The sequence below is a fragment of the Pelobates fuscus genome, chromosome 3 (genome assembly GCF_036172605.1).
Source record: "Pelobates fuscus isolate aPelFus1 chromosome 3, aPelFus1.pri, whole genome shotgun sequence".
In the NCBI taxonomy this organism is placed as follows: Eukaryota; Metazoa; Chordata; class Amphibia; order Anura; family Pelobatidae; genus Pelobates; species Pelobates fuscus.
This window is the reverse complement of record NC_086319.1, coordinates 346,977,272-347,000,452: the sequence shown is the minus strand read 5'-3', so window position 1 is coordinate 347,000,452 and position 23,181 is coordinate 346,977,272. Positions and strand designations below refer to the sequence as shown.

General features: G+C 41.1%; 1 protein-coding gene across 1 annotated transcript; it reads left to right on the top strand.

Annotated features, from left to right (window-relative positions):
• The first annotated feature begins 252 nt into the window (after positions 1 to 252).
• MCEE (methylmalonyl-CoA epimerase) lies at positions 253 to 18,943 on the top strand. The gene is made up of 3 exons (XM_063445712.1): positions 253 to 302; positions 6,238 to 6,578; positions 18,614 to 18,943. Exons 1-3 carry the CDS (start codon positions 275 to 277, stop codon positions 18,764 to 18,766), a joined length of 522 nt encoding a protein of 173 aa, XP_063301782.1. The 5' UTR covers positions 253 to 274; the 3' UTR covers positions 18,767 to 18,943.
• The last annotated feature ends 4,238 nt before the right edge of the window (positions 18,944 to 23,181 follow it).

The window sequence follows — 23,181 nt, the reverse complement described above, 5'->3', positions numbered from 1 at the left end:
TTACAAGTTAGACCCATTACTGTGAGAATGATTGCTGTGGGGCTATGTCTTACAGTCACCCAGACACTGCACACACTGTGAGCTCCTACAAAACAAGATCTGGGGTATAACCGAGTAAGAAGGGGGGGCAGCACTACAGACTGTCACAACCACTGCTGATTCCAGTGCTAGAGCTTTGAGCTTCACACTGGCACAGAGCACAGACTATAACAAGCGGCCTCCTCCCATTACTGTCAGCATTCCGCGCCTTAATAAAGTTATTGACAAAAGCAAGATGGCCGCGTCCATGGTCAGGGTGACAGGTAATTAGAAAGCTGTTCGGATATTGGGGTTTGGAGGAGTTAATCGATAGGAAGGATGGGGAATCCGGGGGGGAGGGGAGGGGAACTGCCAATGTCATACAGGGTGTATATTGCATGAATAAGTGTTTAATTTAGAAACAATCACCCTGGGCTGCATGAGACCATATACACAGGTTTCTAGTTTATAACCTAATTTTTATGCTTTTTAAAAGGTCTCGGATTTAAAAATATGCCTGAGTAAAAACCTGAATGTTAGTTTGGTTATTGAACTTTCTACGTTTTATGAAGCAAAATTATGGATCACAAACACCCAGGGGATATATTTACCTGTACATGTTGTTTACCTCCACAAATCAACTGTACTTGAACCATAGGTATATTGGTAAATTGTGTTGTCAAAATAATATATAGGATAAAAGCTGGTTTATGTATTTATTATATTATTTTATAAACAGAAGTAGTTAATCAAGGAAATATATTTGTACGCTTAAACAAAGGATGTCAAGGACAATGCAGCCCTTTGGCAAGTTAGCCCTTCATTGCATGACATTGCTTTGCACTGGTGGTTTAAAAAAAAAAAAAAAAAGTTTAGTTAAAGGACCACTATAGTGCCCTGAGGGTGCCCCCACCCTCAGGGACCCCCTCCCGCCCGGCTCTGGGGAGAGTAAAGGGTTAAAACTTACCTTTATTCCAGCCCCGGGCGGGGAGCTCTCCTCCTCCTCTCCGCCTCCGATCCTCCCTTTCGGCTGAATGCGCATGCGTGGCAAGAGCTGCGAGCGCATTCAGCCGGACGCTTGCGTGCTCTCACTGTGATTTTTCACAGTGAGAATCACGCAAGCGCCTCTAGCGGCTGTCAGTGAGACAGCCACTAGAGGATTTAGAGGCTGGATTAACCCTTATATAAACATAGCAGTTTCTTTGAAACTGCTATGTTTATATAAAAAAGGGTTAACCCTAGCTGGACCTGGCACCCAGACCACTTCATTAAGCTGAAGTGGTCTGGGTGCCTAGAGTGGTCCTTTAAGGTTGTATGAAAACACACACCTTAGGGGAGATTTATCAAAATGTTTTGTTCTAAAAAGTGGTCTATAGTGCAAAAAGTAGGGCGAAACCAGTGAAATCAGCAGACACATTCCATTATTGGCTCTTACTTTTACATTTTCTCACCACTGTTTAGGACAGAACATTTTGATATATCTCCCCACTGAGTACATTTTAGTGTATGTATGTATAAAGTGGTGTTCATACAGACTTCGTTCATACTTATTGAAAGAGAGAACACATTTTTAAACTTCCCTTATTGTGCAGTGTAATGCAGTGTCTGTACCCATAGTGTAGATTCTGACATGTCCCGTAGTGAAGCAGTGATTATAACTCCCGCATACCCAAACATCAGTCGAGACTTGAACTGGTTTATTCAGCACAATGTACATACATTTATACCCCGACACCACAGCATGCGGTCTCTATTCAAAAGTCCTTAACCCCACCCAGGCGTCTCTATGTCGTGGAGATAATTGAGTTGATAACCAGTAAACTAATTATCCCCCGGATAAAGAGAGCGAAACATCCATTAAACATTAAGGTACCCCCATCCATACATCATTTTAAAAGGCAGATCCAAGAGTGCCCATTATGGGAACATAGTCTCAGATCCATGCAGAATTGTCCAAACGCCACACAGTCAAAGTTTTGCCTGACCGCTACAATAGTCTTGGCCGGAAAGAGTTCCATGCGGTCGGGATCAATCCTCTGTAATTTATCGGGCACAATATCTCCTTGGCGGATAGGAGATCCCTTGTGGTTTCAGGGAGTGGTTGTTCAGTTCTAGGGATAGAAGCTTCCCTCCAAAAGCGTTCTTCTGGGTCGCTGGGAAAGTGGTGAAATTGAAGGTGCCAGATGACTGGGAGATCCTCGACAAGTGGCTGGGCTGTTAAAAGCCGTTTTAGGTTTGTCCCGGTAATGGCGTCTGGACACTCCTGCTCTCAGTGAGGGTCCAAAGGGTTAAGGAAGCGTACAGGGAGGTAGGCGCTTATTTATATTTATTACTGGTATTTATAAAGCGCCAACAGATTCTGCAGCGCTGTACAATTAGTGGAGAACGTACAATATACATAGACAAATACAAGAGGTACAGCGAGCCCTGCCCGTAAGCTAATAACTAGCCATTGAAGCTCTTTTATACAAAGTGCTTAGCTAGATAACCCATGAGCTTACAATCTAAGTGGTGAGAAAAAAAATGCAGAGCATCACAATCGCTGTTGCTATGAGTGTGAGATGAGGCCTGAAGAAGAGAGATCAGTGGATCATAGTCTTTTAGGAGTGAATTCCTCACATGCAGCATGTTTAATTTAGAAATTCTTATAGCCTATTCTTGTTAAAGGACCACTATAGTGGCAGGAAAACATACTCTTTTTCCTGGCACTATAGTGCCCTGAGGGTGCCCCCACCCACAGGGACCCCCTCCCGCCCGGCTCTGGGGAGAGTAAAGGGTTAAAACTTACCTTTATTCCAGCGCCGGGCGGGGAGCTCTCCGCCTCCGATCCGCCTCCGATCCTCCCTTTCGGCTGCATGCGCGGCAAGAGCTGCGCGCGCATTCAGCCGGTCGCATAGGAAAGCATTTACAATGCTTTCCTATGGACACTTGCGTGCTCTCACTGTGATTTTCACAGTGAGAACCACGCAAGCGCCTCTAGCGGCTGTCTGGAACAGCCACTAGAGGATTTGGAGGCTGGATTAACCCATTTATAAACATAGCAGTTTCTCTGAAACTGCTATGTTTATAAAAAAAAGGGTTAATCCTAGAGGGACCTGGCACCCAGACCACTTCATTAACCCCTTAAGGACCAAACTTCTGGAATAAAAGGGAATCATGACGTGTCACACACGTCATGTGTCCTTAAGGGGTTAAGCTGAAGCGGTCTGGGTGCCTAGAGTGGTCCTTTAATTACCTGCTAGAGCCCCCAGCTGATGTGTGTGTTTGTGTGCGCACACTTTCCAAGTGTCCCTATATCGTAGGAACAATCCCAATTTTGGACACAAATTCCTCTGTTGCACAAACAAATTGTGGAATGATTGAGAGCAGTTTGATAGAAACTAGACCTTCTGCACCCATAGCCAGCTTGCCAAGTAATCAGCGCTACAGTTCTGTTTACAATATTGTAACTTAATATTTTATTGTTTTTGTTTCTGACCCTTTCTGAGACGGATTGAAAATACATTCTTAATATAATGCTTGTATATCGGCAGCTTACATGGTCAAAGGTGATGGTGTATAGAGTACCCTGAACCTCCTCTCTGCAATGTGATTGACTAGTAAGACTTGTCAAAATTACCGGAGCTCTAAGCCTGCCCCTCAGAGATGTATATTGGGCAACCATCAGTTTTGTCCAATTTGTCCATGTTCCATGTGCAAACTGCATGCACTACTTTGGGTGAGTTATCTGTCTTCCCATTAAATAGAGATGAATCCCAGCTTTATTGACCAGTGAACCAAGCTATATGTAAACTAATGGCATCTGCAGAATGGCTGTCTTTAGTATACAGCAGGGGTTCCCAATTATTTTTTCCCGTGGAACCCTTTGACATAGAACCCCAAAAAAGTGTTGCTGCTGTAGCGCAGATAGTGGTACTTAGGAGCAGGTGTGCTTTTGTGTGTACAGTTGGTGTTTGTATATAATGTTAGCGTTTTGATACAGGAGTGTGTTTGTATGTAATGTTTGCATTTGCTTGCAGGGGTGTGTTTGTATGTAATGTTTGCATTTGCTTGCAGGGGTGTGCTTGTATGTAGAGGTAGAAAAGTGGATCGCAAAAAAACAACCTCTTCCTAAACACTGACAAAACTGTCACAGTGATCTTTGGAACAGTACCTAAATTACACAAATGACACAATTCCCACATATCCATCAAAACAAATTCAAATGGCACACTGACCGCAGTCAACTCTTTCAAATACTTGGGTATGTTGTTAGAGCCCAGTCTATCTTTTGGCCTCCACGTAGAAAAACTTACATGTAAACTTTATCCAAAACTAGGTGCCCTGTACAGAAACAGATCCTGCCTAAGCCCTACAGTAAAGGAAAAGATTGTACAGCAAATGCTGATGCCAATCATTAATTATGGGGATGTAGTAAATGCATCTGCATCGCAATCCCACATTAAAGGGACACTCCAGGCACCCAGACCACTTCTGCCCATTGGAGTGATCTGGGTGCCAACTCCCACTACCCTTAACCCTGCAAGTGTAATTATTGCAGTTTTTTTATAAACTGCAATAATTACCTTGCAGGGTTAACTCCACCTCTAGTGGTTGTCTACTAGACAACCACTAGAGGGCACTTCCTTGTCCATAACACAAAAAAACCCGTGCTAGAGCGTCGCTGGACGTCCTCACGCTGTGTGAGGACCTCCAGCGTCGCTCAATTCCCCATAGGAAAGCATTTATAAGCATTTTCAATGCTTTCCTATGGAGAGTTCTAGTGCGCATGCGCGGCATTGCCGCGCAGGCGCATTAGGTCTCCGCAGCCGGCCGGCGGGATCAATCTCACCCACCGGCTGACATAATGACTGGGAGGAGCGGCGGCGACCTGAAACCACCGCCGAGGGACGATAAATGCCCGATGTCCCTCGGCGGCGGTCTCAGGTAAGTGACTGAAGGGTTTTTCACCCCTTCAGCAACCGGGGATTGGGAGGTGGGAGGGAGAGGGGACTTGCAGTGCCAGGAGAACGGATTGTTTTCCTGGCACTGGAGGGTCCCTTTAATAAAGTCAATACATTGTATAACTCGCTCTGCCGATTTGTGCTACAATGTAATTACAGGATCCACCATTGTGACATGCTAAAAGAACTAAACTGGCTGTCGCTGGAATCAAGAGGCACCCTTCATCTTTTCTGGGAAACTCCCACCCTACCTGAACAAAATGCTCTCCTCGGCTGTTCCCACCTGCTATAACCTCTGATCCAGTACCAACACTTTATTTAGTCTACCTCAATACAAAAAGAAAGCAGCCCAATCCTCCTTCTCCTACAGAGCACCGCAATTGTGGAATGACCTCCTGCACAATTTAAAATCTTCCCTAAGCCTTAAGTCCTTTAAGAGATCCCTCTCTACATACCTCAAAACAGAATGCACGTGTCATGGTTGATTATATATTTCCTACCTGTTCTATGTTAAATTTTTTTATATATTGTGTATTAATATTGTTTTTGTATTTTATTGTACCCTAATTGTAACAATGCAATGATTTGTGGACCCAGGACATACTTGAAAACAAGAGAAATCTCAATGTATCTTTTCTGGTAAAATATTTTATAAATAAATAAATAAATTTGTGTTCTCGCGGAACCCCAATTGGAAAACGCCGGTATACAGAACAATTCCACTCATCCTATGTGATTTAAGGAATAAACGTTCCTTCATTGAAAAGGTGTATATATTTCATTTGTATTTTTTCCATTCTTAATTTGTTTATTATATATTATCTATATAATGCAGAAAATAGAGGGTGCGTTTGTGTTTGTTTTTACTGCATCTATACCCTTTAAGAATCTTGACCCTCTTTTTAACATAGAAACATAAAATGTGACTGCAGATAAGATTCGGCCCATCTAGTCTGCCCAATTTCGAAATACTTTCATTAGTCCCTGGCCTCATCTTATAGTTAGGATAGTCTTATGCCTATCCCACGCATGCTTAAACTCCTTTACTGTGTTAACCTCTACCACTTCAGCTGGAAGGCTATTCCATGCATCCACTACCCTCTCAGTAAAGTAATACTTCCTGATATTATTTTTAAACCTTTGCCCCTCTAATTTAAGACTATGTCCTCTTGTTGTGGTAGTTTTTCTTCTTTTAAATATAGTCTCCTCCTTTACTGTGTTGATTCCCTTTTATGTATTTAAATGTTTCTATCATATACCCATATTTTTCTTGCAGGACTGCTTTGTAGAGTTCATGGTGTGATCCAAGCAAAGAGAACATTGTGCACTTCTAAAACTCTGGTCCAGAAAATCCCAAATTCTCTTTGGAAACTAGGCCGTCTGAATCACGTGGCAGTTGCCGTCCCAGATCTGGAAAAGGCTCGATCCTTATATGAGAATGTTCTAGGAGCAAAAGTGAGCGAGACGGTGCCCCTACCAGAACATGGGGTTTACACAATCTTTGTTGAGTTAGGCAACACAAAACTGGAACTTCTCCACCCACTAGGAGAGAAAAGCCCTATCTCTGGCTTTCTACAGAAAAACAAGGCTGGAGGAATGCATCATATCTGCATTGAGGTATTAACCCTTCCATATCTTCCCAAAAATCTGCCGGTAGCCTTTCATTGCCTCTTATATGCACAAAATAGGTTATCCGTGTTCATTTATAAACCTACTATAAACTTATTGTCTTATTGCATTGTTGGACATGCCTCTTAGCCAGGGGAGTTTCTTCAGCATCACCCCCTCCCCATAAACACCATTATTCGTTTCAGAACAGTCCAGTCCAAGACAGAAATAGGGTATTGTTGTGCAGCAGCAGTAGAAAGAAACCTGACACCGTAACACTGATCACACTGATCAAACTCCTTTTCTGCCACGGTCGGGAAGTTGCAAGGTGAAGAGAGCTTCCAAGTGCAAATGCGTTAATCTGTCAGGCATAGGCAATGCACGTTTCCAGCATTCCTAGGGATAGGACACTCATTGGTTAGATCAGTCAGTGTCCCCTGGAGTGGATGTGGAAAGAAATAAGAATAAAAAAAGAAGAAACGGGTAAATATGGAGGGGAAAAATCATATTTAACTGCCTGCAGAGTGAGACAACTGTGTTATTCAAAGCTGAAGCTTTTGAATGAGACAATTGTCTCAAAGTGATGTATGTTGAAAGGCAGTGAACTGAGAAGCAATAAAAGTGACAAGTTATGAAATATAGAAAGAACGTAGACTATCCAGTTTTCCGTTTACAATATAAATTGTATCAAACAAAAAAAAAAAGGTAAGAGAGAGACGTGTGTAATGGGTGGATTCACACTCTAAATTAAAAGTTGCCTTATCTGGAGATTTACAATCATGTCTTAAAGTGACACTGTAGGCACTCAGACCACGTCAGCTCATTGTGTATGTATGTTAGTGTGTATGTGTTAGTGTGTATCTGTATGTATGATAGTGTGTGTTAGTGTGTCTGTATCTGTATGTATGTATGTTAGTTTGTGTGTGTATATCTGTATGTGTTAGTATGTGTCTGTATGTATGTATGTTAGTGTGTCTGTGTATCCGTATCAGTGTGTCTGTGTATCTGTATATCTGTCCCTTTTGCACCTAGTGCTGCAATGTTTACACTGCAGCACTAAGTCTGCCCACAGTGGTTGTCTACCAGACAGCCACTAGAAAGCTTCCTGAATCAAAACGGACCTTTGGTTTGGTATCTGGCGCTGGACGTCCTCACACTCTGCATGAGGACATCCAGCATCAGATTTTTCCCCAATGGAAAGCATTGATTCAATGCTTTCCTATGGGGAGGTCTAATGCACCCACGGCATCAGCGCCCGCTCATCGCAGGCCATCAGAGGGGACCCAGCACTGGGAAAAGGTGAGTAAATAAAGGATTTTGTTCTGCTGACAAACTCTGCATAGTATGTATAAAGCACAGTTTTGACATATCAAAGAACCCAAAGTTTACAGAATATAGTTGTATAGATTCGATGAACCAGGTGAAGACCACAATTTCCTAATTTAGGAAGATTACAGCTTGCATTGAGTATTGTCACTTTCAATTCCGGAGTAATATTAATATGCAAGCTAGGGTCCGAGGGAGCAGAGGAGAATTTCATCCCTGTGCACATGGTCGACGTCACGCACGCCCACGGGCCACCCGCAATGCCTATGATTAGGAGCCCTGTGTAATGCCGCAATGCAGGGAGTTTCCCTCTTCCTCCTTACCAACACGCCAAGAGAGGAGGGAGCTAGACTCCCATCACACTCAGCCAGATGCCACCCTCCTGAACCAAAAAGGTATGTAAGCAGGGGGGTGGTTAAAATATGTAATGTGCATGTTATCTGTATGTCTTAGTGTGTGTCTGTATCTGTATGTATGTTAGTGTGAGTCTGTATGTATGTGTGTGTCTGTTTATCTGCATGTATGTTAGTGTGTGTATATCTGTATGTGTCTGTATCTATATATATGTATGTATGTATGTTAGTGTGTCTGTGTATCCGTATCAGTGTGTTTGTGTATCTGTATGTGTGTGTGTGTGTATTTTAATGCATGTTACTGTGTGTCTGTGTATCTGTATATCTGTATGTGTGTTAGTGTGTCTGTAAATTTGTATGTCAATGTGTGTGTCTGTGTATCTGTATATGTGTTGGTGAGTGTGTATGTATCTGCGAGTCTGCACCTGTGTATCTGTACAAGTAAATACACCCCTGCATTCAAATATCAACACTACATACAGACACACCCCTACATTCAAAGGCAAACAGTACACACAAATACACCCCTACATTCACACACACATACTCCATTCAAAACATGCTTACAGTCAAACATACAAACACTGCTCTCTAAGTTCAACCCTGCAAGGATTGGAAAATGGTAGATACCCATGTGGCAAAGTATTATGGTAGTTGTATGAAAGATGGGGATCTACCCTTTTTTCCATCCTTACGTGGACCGAAAAAAAATATTGCACCAGCACCCACTCTAATTTAGGTCAAAAACTTGAATAAATTATCTTTTTAATGGTAGGAAAGGGTGTCTGGGGACCTAAAAACTACCCCACTAGAGCCCCTGTCCCCCACAACCACCCAACACTACAGTCTCTATCTGCAATTAGAACCCCTCTATAGCGCCTTTACACCTATTAGAGCCCCTGTTGCCCATTAGAGCCCTTATCTTCCCACTACAGCCCCAGTCCCACACACTACAACTCCTGTCCCCTCCTCCCCCCACATTACAACTCTTTCTGTAACACATTCATGTGTTAGTGATGTATATTTGTGTCTCTTGCAAGTTGGTGGGTACACGGGGGGCCCCATGATCTCCTATTGCTCGAGGGCTCCATGAGTTGTCAGTCCGCCCCTGATATGCACACTGGAATTAGTTGGCCCACATCGAATCGTAAGGTTATAAGTAAATGGTAGGTTTAACAGGTGTAATAAGTCCAAAATTTCCGATTGTTAGAAGCATGAGGATAAATATGGTGCTGTTATTGGAATTTAGATGCCATCTACAAATATTCCTAAAAGTGCACACTGTGAGTTTGAGTCTGTATTTTTTGTCAGTCATTTTTTTATTGAGTGGCAGTTGCATGATACAGACAGCCCTTAGTATAGTATAATGTCAGCATAGAAGACTAGTCACAATGCAATCTGATATCTATACAGAGATAATGCCCACTAATTTTAACATAACAAAAGATATAAGAGCAAGAGATAAGCAGGCTTATTAAATGCAGACAAAGAAAAGGAAAAAATAAAGCTGGATGGGAGACATCAGAGCATCTTAAGGGAAATAATTACAACACTCCTACAGGCACCATGAGACAAGGCTCTGAAAAAAACAAAACATACAAGATCCAATACACAATAAAAAGTTTAGTGAGTGAGTGTGCTGGATCTTTTATAAATTTGCCCTAGCAGCACCCTAGTAAGTATGCATGTTCAGGTGAGTGTGGCCCTCTTGGTTTCAAATATGTATATGTAAGCTATTAGATGGTTTCCTTTAGACACTAGAGGGCAGTGAATGTTTGTCATATACTTCTTATGAAAAAGATACTGTCAAAGTGGGCACATTAACGGGAAAAAAAAAATAACGTGCGTGTGTGTATGTATAGTATAAATTTCATGTTCTAACATTTATCAAAAGTTTAAATATATTAACCCCTTAAGGGCGGAGGCAATTGTACAAGTTCAGATCAAAACAAAACCTGGAATTTGAGCTCTATGTCTGTTCAACCATAATTCACCTCTTTTGTATTAAATTTACCCTCACTTATTATAGATCATTTTGTTCAGGAGAAACGGTGCTTTCACTTCACAATTTCACATCAAATATTTATATAATTAAATATGAATAACATCTAAAAAAGTGTGAGAAATTAAAAAAACATGTTATTTTCCAGGTTTTGCTTTAAGGCAAACATCCCAACATGCAAAAATTAATTTTCATGGACGTGGCTGCACCTACCCCCTAAACACCCCGCAAGGGCCAACACATGCTGTCCTCCCCCCCCCCCCCCCCCTTCCATGTGCGCCCACGCACACAGTCACACACAACATATTACAATTATTTACACACAATATTAACACATGGACACATGCACACACCATGCCACACAAATATACAAGCATACACACACACACACACACACACACACACACACACTGGTTATGTTGCCTTTGAGACCGTATGGCAGCCCAGGAATGAGAATCACCCAAATCATGGCATACCGTTTGCAAAATTAAACACCTCTGGGAATTCAAAATGGCGTACGTCCAGTCTTTTTTAGTAGCCACTTAGCCCCAAACCCTAGCCAAAGTGTTCATATACCGACGCAACAGCTTTTAAGTTCATTTAATTGCGGATGACATAGAAACGTCATAACGTCATTAAGGGGTTAAAAGAAATACATAAAAATATTATTATTTTCACCAAAGTGAAGATTGGTGTGAATTCAAATTTAATTTTATATTTAAAAGGTTACTACAGCCTGCTGTAGTGGTTATGATGGTAGAAATATCCTGGCTCTGTTCCCTGGTAATGGGGACAAATCTGTTTACAACTATTGGTTCAGTTACCTGGGTCCTTGCCATGCGCCAGGTCTCCTCTTCTCCTGGAGTTGGACATCCGGCTTCTGTAGAGCTGCAAAAGCCTAAAGCCGGTCCCTCCGTCCAGTCATTGGCTGGGAGTGTCAGCTGATTGCTTTCAGCCAATGAATACATTCTGTGCATAGAAACGGGCACTAAATTGACTCTTGTTCCAGACTGGGTAATGTTCCGAGCTGCCAAAGTTGGAGTTACCACAACCTGGCCCCAAAGGGAAAGAGTTAAACTCCCTGCTACACATACAGACTCCAGGCTCCATGACCACTTCACAACACTGAAGTAGTCTTGGTGCAGGGGGTAACATTTTAATGCTTTTAAAGCTGAACTAGAGCTTAGTTGACTTTCCAGTTGATTTTTCCAGTTTGGCTAATTTGCCCTTAATTTTGAAATTCACTTTGTGATGTGAAACAAATCATGAAAGGTTTGTTCCAGGTGGCGAATAAAATTAAGCCAGGCCAAGAATTACAGACAAATGACAACCCTTTATGGGCTGATCTGTTTATTAAATGTGCAATATGATTCATCCAAAGTAAAACCAAAAATCAGAACGGAACCGTAAGTTCTGAAAATTAAACGAAGACTTGCATACAGAAGTAATTATAATTTTTTCAGTTGAATTTGGGGAAACCATTTAAAGCTTTTGTTGTGTTTAGCTATTGCTTTTGTTTGGTTTGTTTATTGCAAACAGCTAAAAGTCTGTAAATCTTGACAATAAACATGATTTTCAATTGGGGATGAATCATTTTGATTGCAATTGTATGTACTAAAAATCCATAATTACCAATACAATCTACTAGCCGTATTGGTTCTAGTTGTCTGCATAAAGGGTGGTCTTGGTTATCAAATATCACCCCATGTGAGCAAGTAAGTAGATATGATAACCTGTTAGAACAAGTCCAGAACATACTTATTTCAACAACTATTATATGACTTTTGCCACATAATTTGATTCAGTATAGAATACGTGAACAAGCTATTGTTAGCACTACAACAGCAGAAATGTGTTATTACAATTTTCAATTCCTGAAAATTGTCGCATTCGTAAATAACACTGTTGGTCCAATTCTATGTAAGACTGATTAATTATGGATACATGTATGATGTCCTGTACGTGCACTGTATGGTAGCCTTGGCTTCTGCTTGCTAAAAACAGCCACCATTGTAATGGCGATTTAATTAATACAGCCCTAAAGTATATGTTTTTTTTTTTTTTTTTTTTATGATTTTGAATATAAATACCTAAATATCTCAATAAAATCAGCCATCTCTATGAGAAGCATTTGATTGGACAAGGAAGTGCGTTCTAGACAAAAAGGTTATGGATCTTCATTAGCTGTGGAGAGTAGTTTTGCAGCTAATGAAAAGGTACGATTTTTGGACTTAAGATATATTTTAGCAAAATGTAGTAAATGCTTCCTCACCCCAACAATTAATTAATTCCCCACCCCTTTAAAAATGTTTTTATTTATTTATTTTTTTTTTTTTTTAAAAAACCAGTTTCCCATTAAATGCACCATGCAGCCACTAGAAGCACTTACTGCAGTTTCATGGAGTTTAACTCTGTGAAACGTGGCTTGAGCCTGAGGACATCCAGCACAGTAGGTTTCCCCTATTGCTGATGTCGGAGGAGAGCAATACCACACCACAGGAATCCACCGAGTTCCAGGCTCCCTAAGTCATATGCACCACAAATGCAGCTAGCCACCAGCACAAACGTGCAAAGCCGAAATGCTGCACATATAGCTTTCTACCACCATGGTCACTTCTAAAAGCAGAAGCGGTGATGTTGGTTGGAGTAACCCTTTAATTATGCACCTGCATCAAAGGGAAGATCACTAGTTGTTCTCACAAAATAGGTTGTCTTGTTAAAGGGACACTATAGCCACAAGCATCCTGTGATTCAATATCTCCTCCCCCTGCATGGAGACACTAAACTTTCCTCATAGAGATTCAGTGATTCAGTTCATCTCTATGAAGAGATGCTGATTGGCCAGGGCTGTGTTTGAATCATGCTGGCTCTGCCCCTGATCTGCCTCCCTGTCAGTTTCAGCCAATCCTATGGGGAAGCACTGTGATTGGATCAGGCTACCACATGTCAGCAGACTGCTTGTTTTTCCTGAGTCTCAGCATGCAGATTTACAGCTTCTGGCTTGAATACAGTAAGATTTTTACTATATTTATGGAGGCATGAGTGGCCCAGGGGGGCTAGATGGTCGTGTTAACACTATAGGGTTAGGAATACATGTAGTTGCACTGATGACTATAGTGTCCTGATGTGAATTGGAAAACAAAAATAGCTGCTTGTGCCAGGAGCACACATATTCTAAACTCCCTACTGGGATTGTCTCTAAAAAAAAGTAGTTGAGGAGCCAACTCGTAAAGAGGCCATACTAGATTTAGTGTTAACAAATGGAGATTTGGTATCCGATATTACTGTAGGTGAAAGTTTAGGATCCAGTAATCATCAGTCAGTGTAGTTTAATATAAGAACAGTGACTGAGTCACACCACACAAAAACATAGGTTTTAGACTTTAGAAAAACAGACTTTTCTAAAATTAGAATAGGTGTAAAGGAGTCATTATCAGACTGGATCAATTTAAATGGAATCCAAGAGAAATGGGATTATTTAAAAGTTGCACTACTGAAGGCAACAGAAAATTGCATTAAGCTCGTCAGTAAAAGCAAAAAATTCAAGAAACCACTGTGGTACTCCGCAGATGTGGCCAATATAGTAAAAAACAAAGTTAGCATATAATAATTATAAAAAAAACACAGAGTGAGGAAGACAGAATGATCTATAAGATCAGGCAGAAAGAGGCTAAGCAAGTTATAAGAGCTTCCAAATCACACACAGAAGAGAAAATAGCACAGTCAGTAAAAAAGAGGGACAAAACTTTTTTTTAGATACATAAATGAGAAAAGAAAAGTAAAACAAGGATTAGTTAGATTAAAAACAAAAGAAAGAAGGTATGTAGAAGAGGATAAATGTCTAACTGCCTCAATTAATATTTTTGTTCGGTATTTACAGATGAAAATGAAGGAAAGGGACCTCAGTTAAGAAAAAGGATAAATTAGTCATTTATTACACGTGAGTTTACAGAGGAAGAGGTTCTATTTCAACTGTCAAAAGTAAAGACAAATAAGTCAATGGGACCTGATGGAATACACCCAAAGCTTTTAAAAGAGCTTAGTGGTGTACTAGCAAAACCATTAACAGATTTATTTAACCAATCATTGATAACAGGAGCAGTCCCAGAAGATTGGAAGTTGGCGAATGTTGTGCCCATTCTCAAGAAAGGTAATGGGGAGGAGTCGGGCAACTATAGGCCAGTAAGCCTTACTTCAGTAGTGGGGAAAGTGATGGAAACCATGTTAAAGGATAGGATTGTTGAACATCTAAAACACATGGATTTCAAGATCAGAGTCAACATGGGTTTACTTCAGGGAGATCATGCCAAACTAATCTTATTGATTTTTTTGATTGGGTAACTAAAATTATTGATCAGGGTGGTGCAGTAGACATTGCTTACCTAGATTTCAGTAAGGCTTTTGACACTGTTGCACATAGAAGGCTTATCAATAAATTGCAATCTTTAAGTTTGGATTCCAATATTGTTGAATGGCAGTGGCTGAGTGACAGGCTGAGTGACAGATGGTTGTAGTCAAAGAAGTATGTTCGAATCGTGGGGTGCCTCAGGGATCTGTACTTGGACCCATTCTCTTTAATATTTTTATTAGTGATATTGCAGAAGGTCTTGATGGTAAGGTATGTCTTTTTACTGATGATACTAAGATATGTAACAGGGTTGATGTTCCAGGAGGGATAAGCCAAATGGCTAATGATTTAGGTAAACTAGAAAAATGGTCAGAGTTGTGGCAACTGACATTTAATGTGGATAAGTGAAAGATAATGCATCTTGGACGTAAAAACCCAAGGGCAGAGTACAGAATATTTGATAGAGTCCTAACCTCAACATCTGAGGAAAGGGATTTAGGGGTGATTATTTCTGATGACTTAAAGGTAGGCAGACAATGTAATAGAGCAGCAGGAAATGCTAGCAGAATGCTTAGTTGTATAGGGAGAGGTATTAGCAGTAGAAAGAGCGAAGTGCTCATGCCATTGTACAGAACACTGGTGAGACCTCACTTGGAGTATTGTACGCAGTACTGGAGACCTTATCTTCAGAATGATATTGATACTTTAGAGAGTTCAGAGAAGGGCTACTAAACTGGTTCCTGGATTGCAGGATAACACTTACAAGGAAAGGTTAAAGGATCTTAACATGTATAGCTTGGAGGAAAGACGAGACAGGGGGGATATGATAGAAACATTTAAATACATAAAGGGAATCAACACAGTAAAGGAGGAGACTATATTTAAAAGAAGAAAAACTACCACAACAAGAGGACCTGGTCTTAAATTATAGGGGCAAAGGTTTAAAAATAATATCAGGAAGTATTACTTTACTGAGAGGGTAGTGGATGCATGGAATTGCCTTCCAGCCGAAGTGGGAGAGGTTAACACAGTAAAGGAGTTTAAGCATGCGTGGGATAGGCATAAGACTATCCTAACTATAAGTATCCTAACAGAGTATGAACTAATGGTTGCACTATTATGCCCATCATTGCTGGGGTACATCTGCTGCAGTAAAGAGGGTGTCTTTTAAATAGGCAGGTATGCCGCTCGGGGTAGGAACTCGCCTGGTCCCTGTGTTATAGTGCATGCTAGAAAGAGTGTGAGTACAACATTCTTAGCTACGTGCAGACTTGGCTAGTACACCGATCTAGAGTAGATTAGCAGTGATTAAGTACCATGAGAGTTCGTTTGGGGGCATAAAAAGCTGAGTGACATTGTTTACTATGCCTGATATTAAGTCCAAGTCCTCGTCATGTCAGCCGATGCCTTTTCGTGACTGAGTGTGTGCACCTCGTGTTGGTCGATGCCCCTGCCTGTCATCTAGCTGCGATATGCTCCGGTAGGATGGGGCTTGTAACTTGAGTGTGTCGTGGTTGGGGTCCTGCTTGAGAGCACTTGATTGATTTTTCCGGCGCCATTTTGAGGCTTGGCGCTGAGCTTCTCCTACTCTGTCGCTGGGATGGGAATCTCGCTGTATGGGGTGTGTGCTCAAGTGGAGTGCGTTTGGTTGGGTTGGCATCTTTGTATTGCTGAGAGGGTTGGAGCATGAGGCGTTTTAATTTCCGCCAGAAGTCTAAGAAGTGTCCATCTATTGTGGAGATAATGTCACTGGGGGCTTTGTAGGCAATGGGGGACTCAGGTGGGCTGTGCTGTACCTTGCTTGAGGGACCCGCTCTCCGACGCATCTTGAGGGAAAGTTGGAGCTTGCCGGGTGTCAGTAGCCTGTGTTGCGGTGTGCTATCTGGTCCGCCGTGCCTCCGACCAATCCCTCCGTTTCGGGCCTGCCCCTGTGGTGGAGCCGCAGTCTTGCGTTGCTTCCGGAGGGATAAGCCTCTTGTCTGGGTATTGCGGTGGGTGCTCGTTGTGTGCAGTGGCGGGCGCCGATTCGGCTTGTGCCTGGACGCCATGTCATTTGCTGCAGGGTTTCCCTTCCCTCTGGCTGTGGCTCTCCTGGCATCCGCCATGCTGATTGATGCGTCTGGGTCGCGTTGCAGGGTGTTAGTGTCGTTGGGCTCAGGGCCTGTCTCAGTGTTTGGAGCCCCAGGATGAGGACCGGGATCACCCCCACCGGTCCAGAGTGGGGGGAACAGGGTCCGGTCCGCTCTGCTTAGGGCCTCTGGCTGGATTCCGTTTGGCAGGATAGTGGAGCAGCGGCGCTCATATTAACATGTTCATTAGTTGAACATACATTTAAAAAAAAAAAAAGAGAAAGATATACATTCAGCATTTTGTGTTCTCTGGTTTCTTTAGCAGCGAGCTCTGGGTTAATCAGAGATGCAGAGAAGGAAGGGGGTCTTTTCCCTTTTATGTTTTTTTGTCAGAGAATGAGCATGCAGTTATGTAGGTTAGTGTGAAATGCAGAAGCTGTCTTTTTTTTCCAGTAGAATAACAAGATCTGGCTGGTTCCCAAAAGCTGCGTGGGACCAGCTCAGTAAATGAGCGACTTTCAAATCAGTGACTTGGCAGAACCCACTGGGATTCAAATTTGGATTCCTCTTGCAACATTTTCTGTTTTAGTATTTTTTTTTTTGGGGGGGGGGTTATTGTTTTCTGAAAATGTGCTCCGTTTATCTGAAAGTTTTCTGTTATTTCTGGTTAATACATTCTCTCTGGTAGCTTACAATACAAATGAGGTTCGTAATTGATTTTTCTAAGAAGCATAATTGATTTTGTTAACAGTATGAAGCCTTGTAAATCAACATCAAGCTAAATAGTACAGAACGTTTCATTGTGAGGCTCAAATAAGTATTCTTCCAGCTAACTTCTTAACTGACCTGTTATATGAGGGTTTTATTTCTATGACTTAACCCTCTTTATAAAAGAAGGATCACATGGCTTAATGCAAACTGTTGCCCATATGCTGTTTAATAAATCACGTCTCAGTGATTCATTGGCTTTATCAGTATCACCTATTAGAATGGAAATTCCTAAAAACTGAATAGATGAATAGAGGACTTAATGAAACAATGCAATTCAGGCTGAAATGTCAGGAAAAAAGCAGGGTTATTTCTGCAGTGGCCAAGTTGGCATGGAAGCATTATATAGAGCAATGATAGTATAGTGATCTCACTCCAGTTGTTGTGGGCTATTATTTCGGAATGTTTGGTTGTGCATCACGGTAACCGTAGCTGAAGTCTTAGCCAGGTGTAAACCCTATATATCATTAAAGGACCACTATAGGCACCCAGACTTCTTCAGCTTAATGAAGTGGTCTGGATGCCAGGTCCATCTAGGATTAACCCTTTCTCCTGTAAACCTAGCCGTTTCAGAGAAACGGCTATGTTTACTTTAGGGTTAATCCAGCCTCTAGTGGCTGTCTCATTGACAGCCGCTAGCGGCGCTTCCGCGCTTCTCACTGTGATTTTCACAGTGAGAAGACGCCAGCGTCAATAGGAAAGCATTGAGAATGCTTTCCTATGAGAATGGCTGAATGCGCGCGCGGCTCTTGCCGCACATGCACATTCAGCCGATGACGGGAAAGGAGGTGGAGAGTCTTCAGCACCGAGGGAGCCCAGCGCTGGAGAAAGGTAAGCGTTTAACCCCTTCCTCTCCATCCAGCACGGCGGGAATGGGACCCTGAGGGTGGGGGCACCCTCAGGGCACTATAGTGCCAGGAAAACGAGAAGGAATAATTATTCAATGTCTGTCCCCTGTCTAGAAAAGAAATCAGTCTGTAGTGAGCATTTTGTTAGCATTTTTAGGTTGACATTGTGTTGAAAGCCGGCTGCTGCACCAAGCGAGGTAGGGATTAGAGACCTCATAATCTCAGGCTAGTTGTCAATGGTATATCAGCTGAAATGAGGATTGCTATGTTAGATCTATAGTTGCCAGCAATATTGTAATCATTTTTTTTTTTTTTTTGTGTACCTCGCAGGTTGATGATCTCAAAAGCGCAATGGCTGACCTGAAAAAGAAGAATATTAGAATTCTGAGTGATGAGCCCAAGATCGGTGCACATGGGAAACCAGTTGTGTTTTTGCACCCAAAAGATTGTGATGGAGTCCTTGTGGAACTGGAAGAATCCTAAGCCAATCAATAAGTGATTAAGCCTCTAATCATAAAAACTGAAGCTTTAGCCCAGAATTGCAAATATCATTGGTATTATGTTAAGTACATTGCTGAGAGAACATATCCGAGGATAGAACGATCCATATGTAATACATTTCTAGCAAACTTTGTTCAGATAAATACACAAAATGATTTGGATTTACTGATAACCAAATTCAGTAGTTCTAGCAATTTAGTGAATAATTTATCTAATTTTTATAAAATTGTTAGCGAATTAGAGGTAATATAATTTATTCCTATTTTTCTCCTGTAAGAGATTATTATTCCAGAACAGATTAAGTAAATAAATACCAGTTGGTATGGTAATAAATTCTAAAATCTAGGTATGTGGTATGCAAACTATATTTTTTTTGTCTCATGCTTGGTGTACATGACATGGATGCCATATAGGTTAAGTGATGATTTTTATGTACTATATAAATGTTGTATATGATCGCTGTGAAGTGTATATTAGTAATGAGAAATTGAACTTACCATTTGTTAATTACATTTTTGTGCCGATTCATAAATCGACACTAAGTCTATAAAGCCCATAGATAGTATAATTCTATTAAAGGGATCGATGTGTATTTTGCCAGTGAACGTATGAAATTAACACTTTTTGGTACACTTCTAAAAATACTTAAAATAACATATTTAGTAATAATGTCATCAGTTTGTGATTTATGAGATTTCTGAAAAAATTAAAATTTGTATTTAAAGTGGACTTTATATTTTTTTTTTTAAATCAATGCAGCATAAAACACATTCTATTTGTGGGAAAACATTATATGCAGTTCATATATTTGCTCTTACAAAATTTTTGGGAAACTTAAAGTGCTTAGCATCTTTAATTAGAAAATTGTGCAATAAATTATTTGGAGACTGTTCAAACTCTGCTTTTATGCTTTCTAATGTTTTTTTTTTTTTCTCTCAAATGTCTACTTATCTTCTTATCTACCCTGGGCTATTCATCTCTCTTCTCTCTTTGAAGGTGGGATAATAAGGAGGAATAATAATTACAGTGAAGTTAAACTGTTAAGAAGGATTTAACTTGCCTTAACCCCTTAAGGACCAAACTTCTGGAATAAAAGGGAATCATGACATGTCACACATGTCGTGTCCTTAAGGGGTTAAATTAACCTATATTCATTAAGTACAATATATATCACAAAGATATATGATATATATTAAATGTATAGGATTGAGATATACTCTCCTTACTCCCATTCCAACTCTTCATGTACAGTGAAGTATCGCTGTCTTGTGTGATTTGACCTGCTTGCTCAGACTTAACCAAGCAGGACAAACCTCCAATATGATGCCGGCACACGGCCTTCGTTCCCAGCATGCAATCTTCTGAACAGTTTTTATACTCTCTAGCCAGCAACCACAGTGCATGCGCTGGGGTTGCTATATTTGGGGAGCACCAGAACTGCCTGTGGGAGGTCTTTTCTATGCTCTATTGTTAGTCACATCATAGACACATAGGTTGTACCAAAGATTTGACTGAGAAGTGGGAGGAAGGCCTATTTTAAAAATGTTTTTTTTTTTTCTTTTCTTCCAATCTATACATTGGCCTTCAAAATCTGTATTAATGATATTTCATGCTCTTCCAAAAGAGCATAAGTAGCTTGGGGCGTGACTGTTCCAATTAAAATCACTTTTGGATGAATGCTTAAAGGGCCTCTCCCGCTCCATAACAACATAGCTTTAATGAAGTTATTATGGGGGCTGGGCTCCCAGGCACCCATCCTCTCTTCTTAGCCACCAAACTCATCAGGAAGGACGCAAGTGTCATCTGACTCTCTCAGCATATCACTGGCCACCCTTCATGGGTAACTGTGTATTTACAGGACATTACTGTAAATGATTTCTAATCCCATGAGCCCCCTTTATTCCAAATTGCACTCACAGCATGAGGTAGAGTAGTAACAGATTGGGTGCCCATTGATTTTAGTGGGGGTACGTCTTGAGAGCATAACTGATACGTGTACAAGAATTCAGGAAGGCATGATCCATATAATTGTGCCCAGAACTACCCAATGCTTGAGGCCGGTATATGTAGTATTTACAGACTATGCTAAATAAACTCTATGTATTCATATATTTTTAAAGCTTGACTCTTTGTTTACTAGTAACCTTTTAAGTTATAGCACTTAAAAGATTCAAAAGCAACCATATCAAAACCTCTTGATTAGTTAAATAAGCTCTGGGAACTTTACTAGTTGGTATTAAAATGGTTTCCAGCTATGTGTATCATTTCTGCTTTTTACTACCATTTGTGTAACGATCATTTTTACACAAACCATAAATATGTTCTATTATGGCTGGATGGAGCCAATATCTCTAACAGATTGTCTGTTCCACACATTGCAGTGCTCTGTTATTTAAAGATTATTTGCCAAATGCTGAATGTGAGAATGCAATGGTTTGCGGAATAGAACATTTCTGTAAATCACTTTGTGTGGGACTGTCTGTGTGACTTGCCATATTATTTTGTACTTTCAATTTCCAGGCTGTAATGAAAATGTTTCATGATTCCACAGAAATCTTCCTTCCGGTATTTAATATGCATTTGCAACTCTCCCAATGTCTGCAAACCTTTGTTACATGCAGTGAAGAAATCAAAAAATGATGGATGTAAAACACAGACAGACCAGCCTCCGTAAATGACAAAATGTACTAGTCTTCATTCTGGGGATATTCGAGAAGCTATCAAACATATATATCACTGTATGCACTCAGTGACCACCTTTGGAACACCTGCATATTAAAATAACGAATCATGTGGTTTATTACATATTTATAAAGATACAACAAAATAGTATTTTGAAACAGAATTATAAACAATTTACATGGTGGGAGTACGGGGCAATTTCAGGGGAATAAAGGCGTGGGGGTTCTATCCATATATGACAAACAATAAAATCCTTCTGTGAACACTCAAATTAAAAAATGTTTACGTAGTATACACTAATGAAAATATAACAGTTACCACAATGTGATAAATACAGGGTGTGTGAAAGATATTTGATATTTTAACTCTGCCTCCCCTCCTTACTTTCCTTTTTATTCCAGCACTGGTTTCCTCTTCGCAGAGAAACACATTTATGCTGGGGCTTCATTCTGTTTCTCTACACCAGCGTTTACCAATTGGTGTTCCGCGGAACCGCCAAAAAAATAGAAAATACATATAAGGTCACGGACAGCGAGGGACAGGGAGCAGTGATCCCTCGCGTGCACAGCAATGGTGCTGGAGCCGGAATATGATGTCACTCCGGCATCACTAAGATGCGCGCCAGGGAGCTGAGCAGAGAGATCAGAGCTCCCTCGCCACCAGCCTCCACCACACACCTGTCTGTCCATCGCTGCCCGCCAAGCTGCAGCCATCCACCACAGGGACTTCATGCCAGCAGCCCCACTGGACCCCATGGACTCCATGCCAGTACTCCTAAAGGTAGGGGGCTGGGTGGAGTAAAATCTTTAAAAAAAAAAAAAGTTGTATGTGTGTCTGTTAGGGAGTTTGTATGTGTTTGTCAGTGAGAGTGAATATGTGCTTGTCAGTGAGTGTGTGACTGTATGTGTTTGTCAGTGAGAATGTATCTGTTCTTGTCAATGAGTGTATGTGTTTGTGTGTGTGTGTCAAAGAGTGTGTGTCTGTCAGTGAGAGTGTATGTCAAAGAGTGTGTGTTTGTCAGTGAGAGTATATGTGTGTCTGTCAAAGAGTGTGTGTGTGTATGTGCCTGTGTGTGTGTATCTGAGTGTGTTTATGTGGGTGCAAGTGTGAGTATGTCACTGTGTGTATCTGAATGTGTGTGTGTAAAGGTGTATATCTGTGTGTCAGATACATATACACACTGACACAGAGATACATACACACTGGCGCATACAAACACAGATATACACACAGATAGATACATACATACACACACGCACACTATGTGTCAAGGTGTGTGTATCTGTGTGTCAGATTCATACACACTGGCACATACAAACACAAATACACACACCTTGACACACAGATACATATACACACACACAAACACACTGTGTGTCAAGGTGTTTGTATCTGTGTGCCACTATCTGCCAGTGTGTGTATCTGTGTGTCAGATTCATATACACTGGCACATACAAACAGACACACACACCTTGTTACACAGACACATACAAACACAGATACACACACCTTGACACACAAATACACACTGTGTATTTGTGTGCCAGTGTGTGTGTATCTGTGTGTCAGATATACAACTTGACACACACCGGCACAGATGTACACACCTTGACACACACCGGCACATTTAAAAAAAAAACAGCGCAATTTTCCACAGAAAAAATAATTGGGAACCCCTGCTCTACGCTACGCAGATGCAGCGTAAATTGCAAACC

Excerpts from the sequence above, each read along its gene's own strand:
- MCEE (XM_063445712.1), top strand. The coding sequence starts at position 275 with ATGGCCGCGTCCATGGTCAGGGTGACAG. Across the intron at positions 303-6,237 it reads GTCCATGGTCAGGGTGACAG|GACTGCTTTGTAGAGTTCAT; the intron begins GTAATTAGAAAG and ends TTTTTCTTGCAG. Across the intron at positions 6,579-18,613 it reads TGCATCATATCTGCATTGAG|GTTGATGATCTCAAAAGCGC; the intron begins GTATTAACCCTT and ends TGTACCTCGCAG.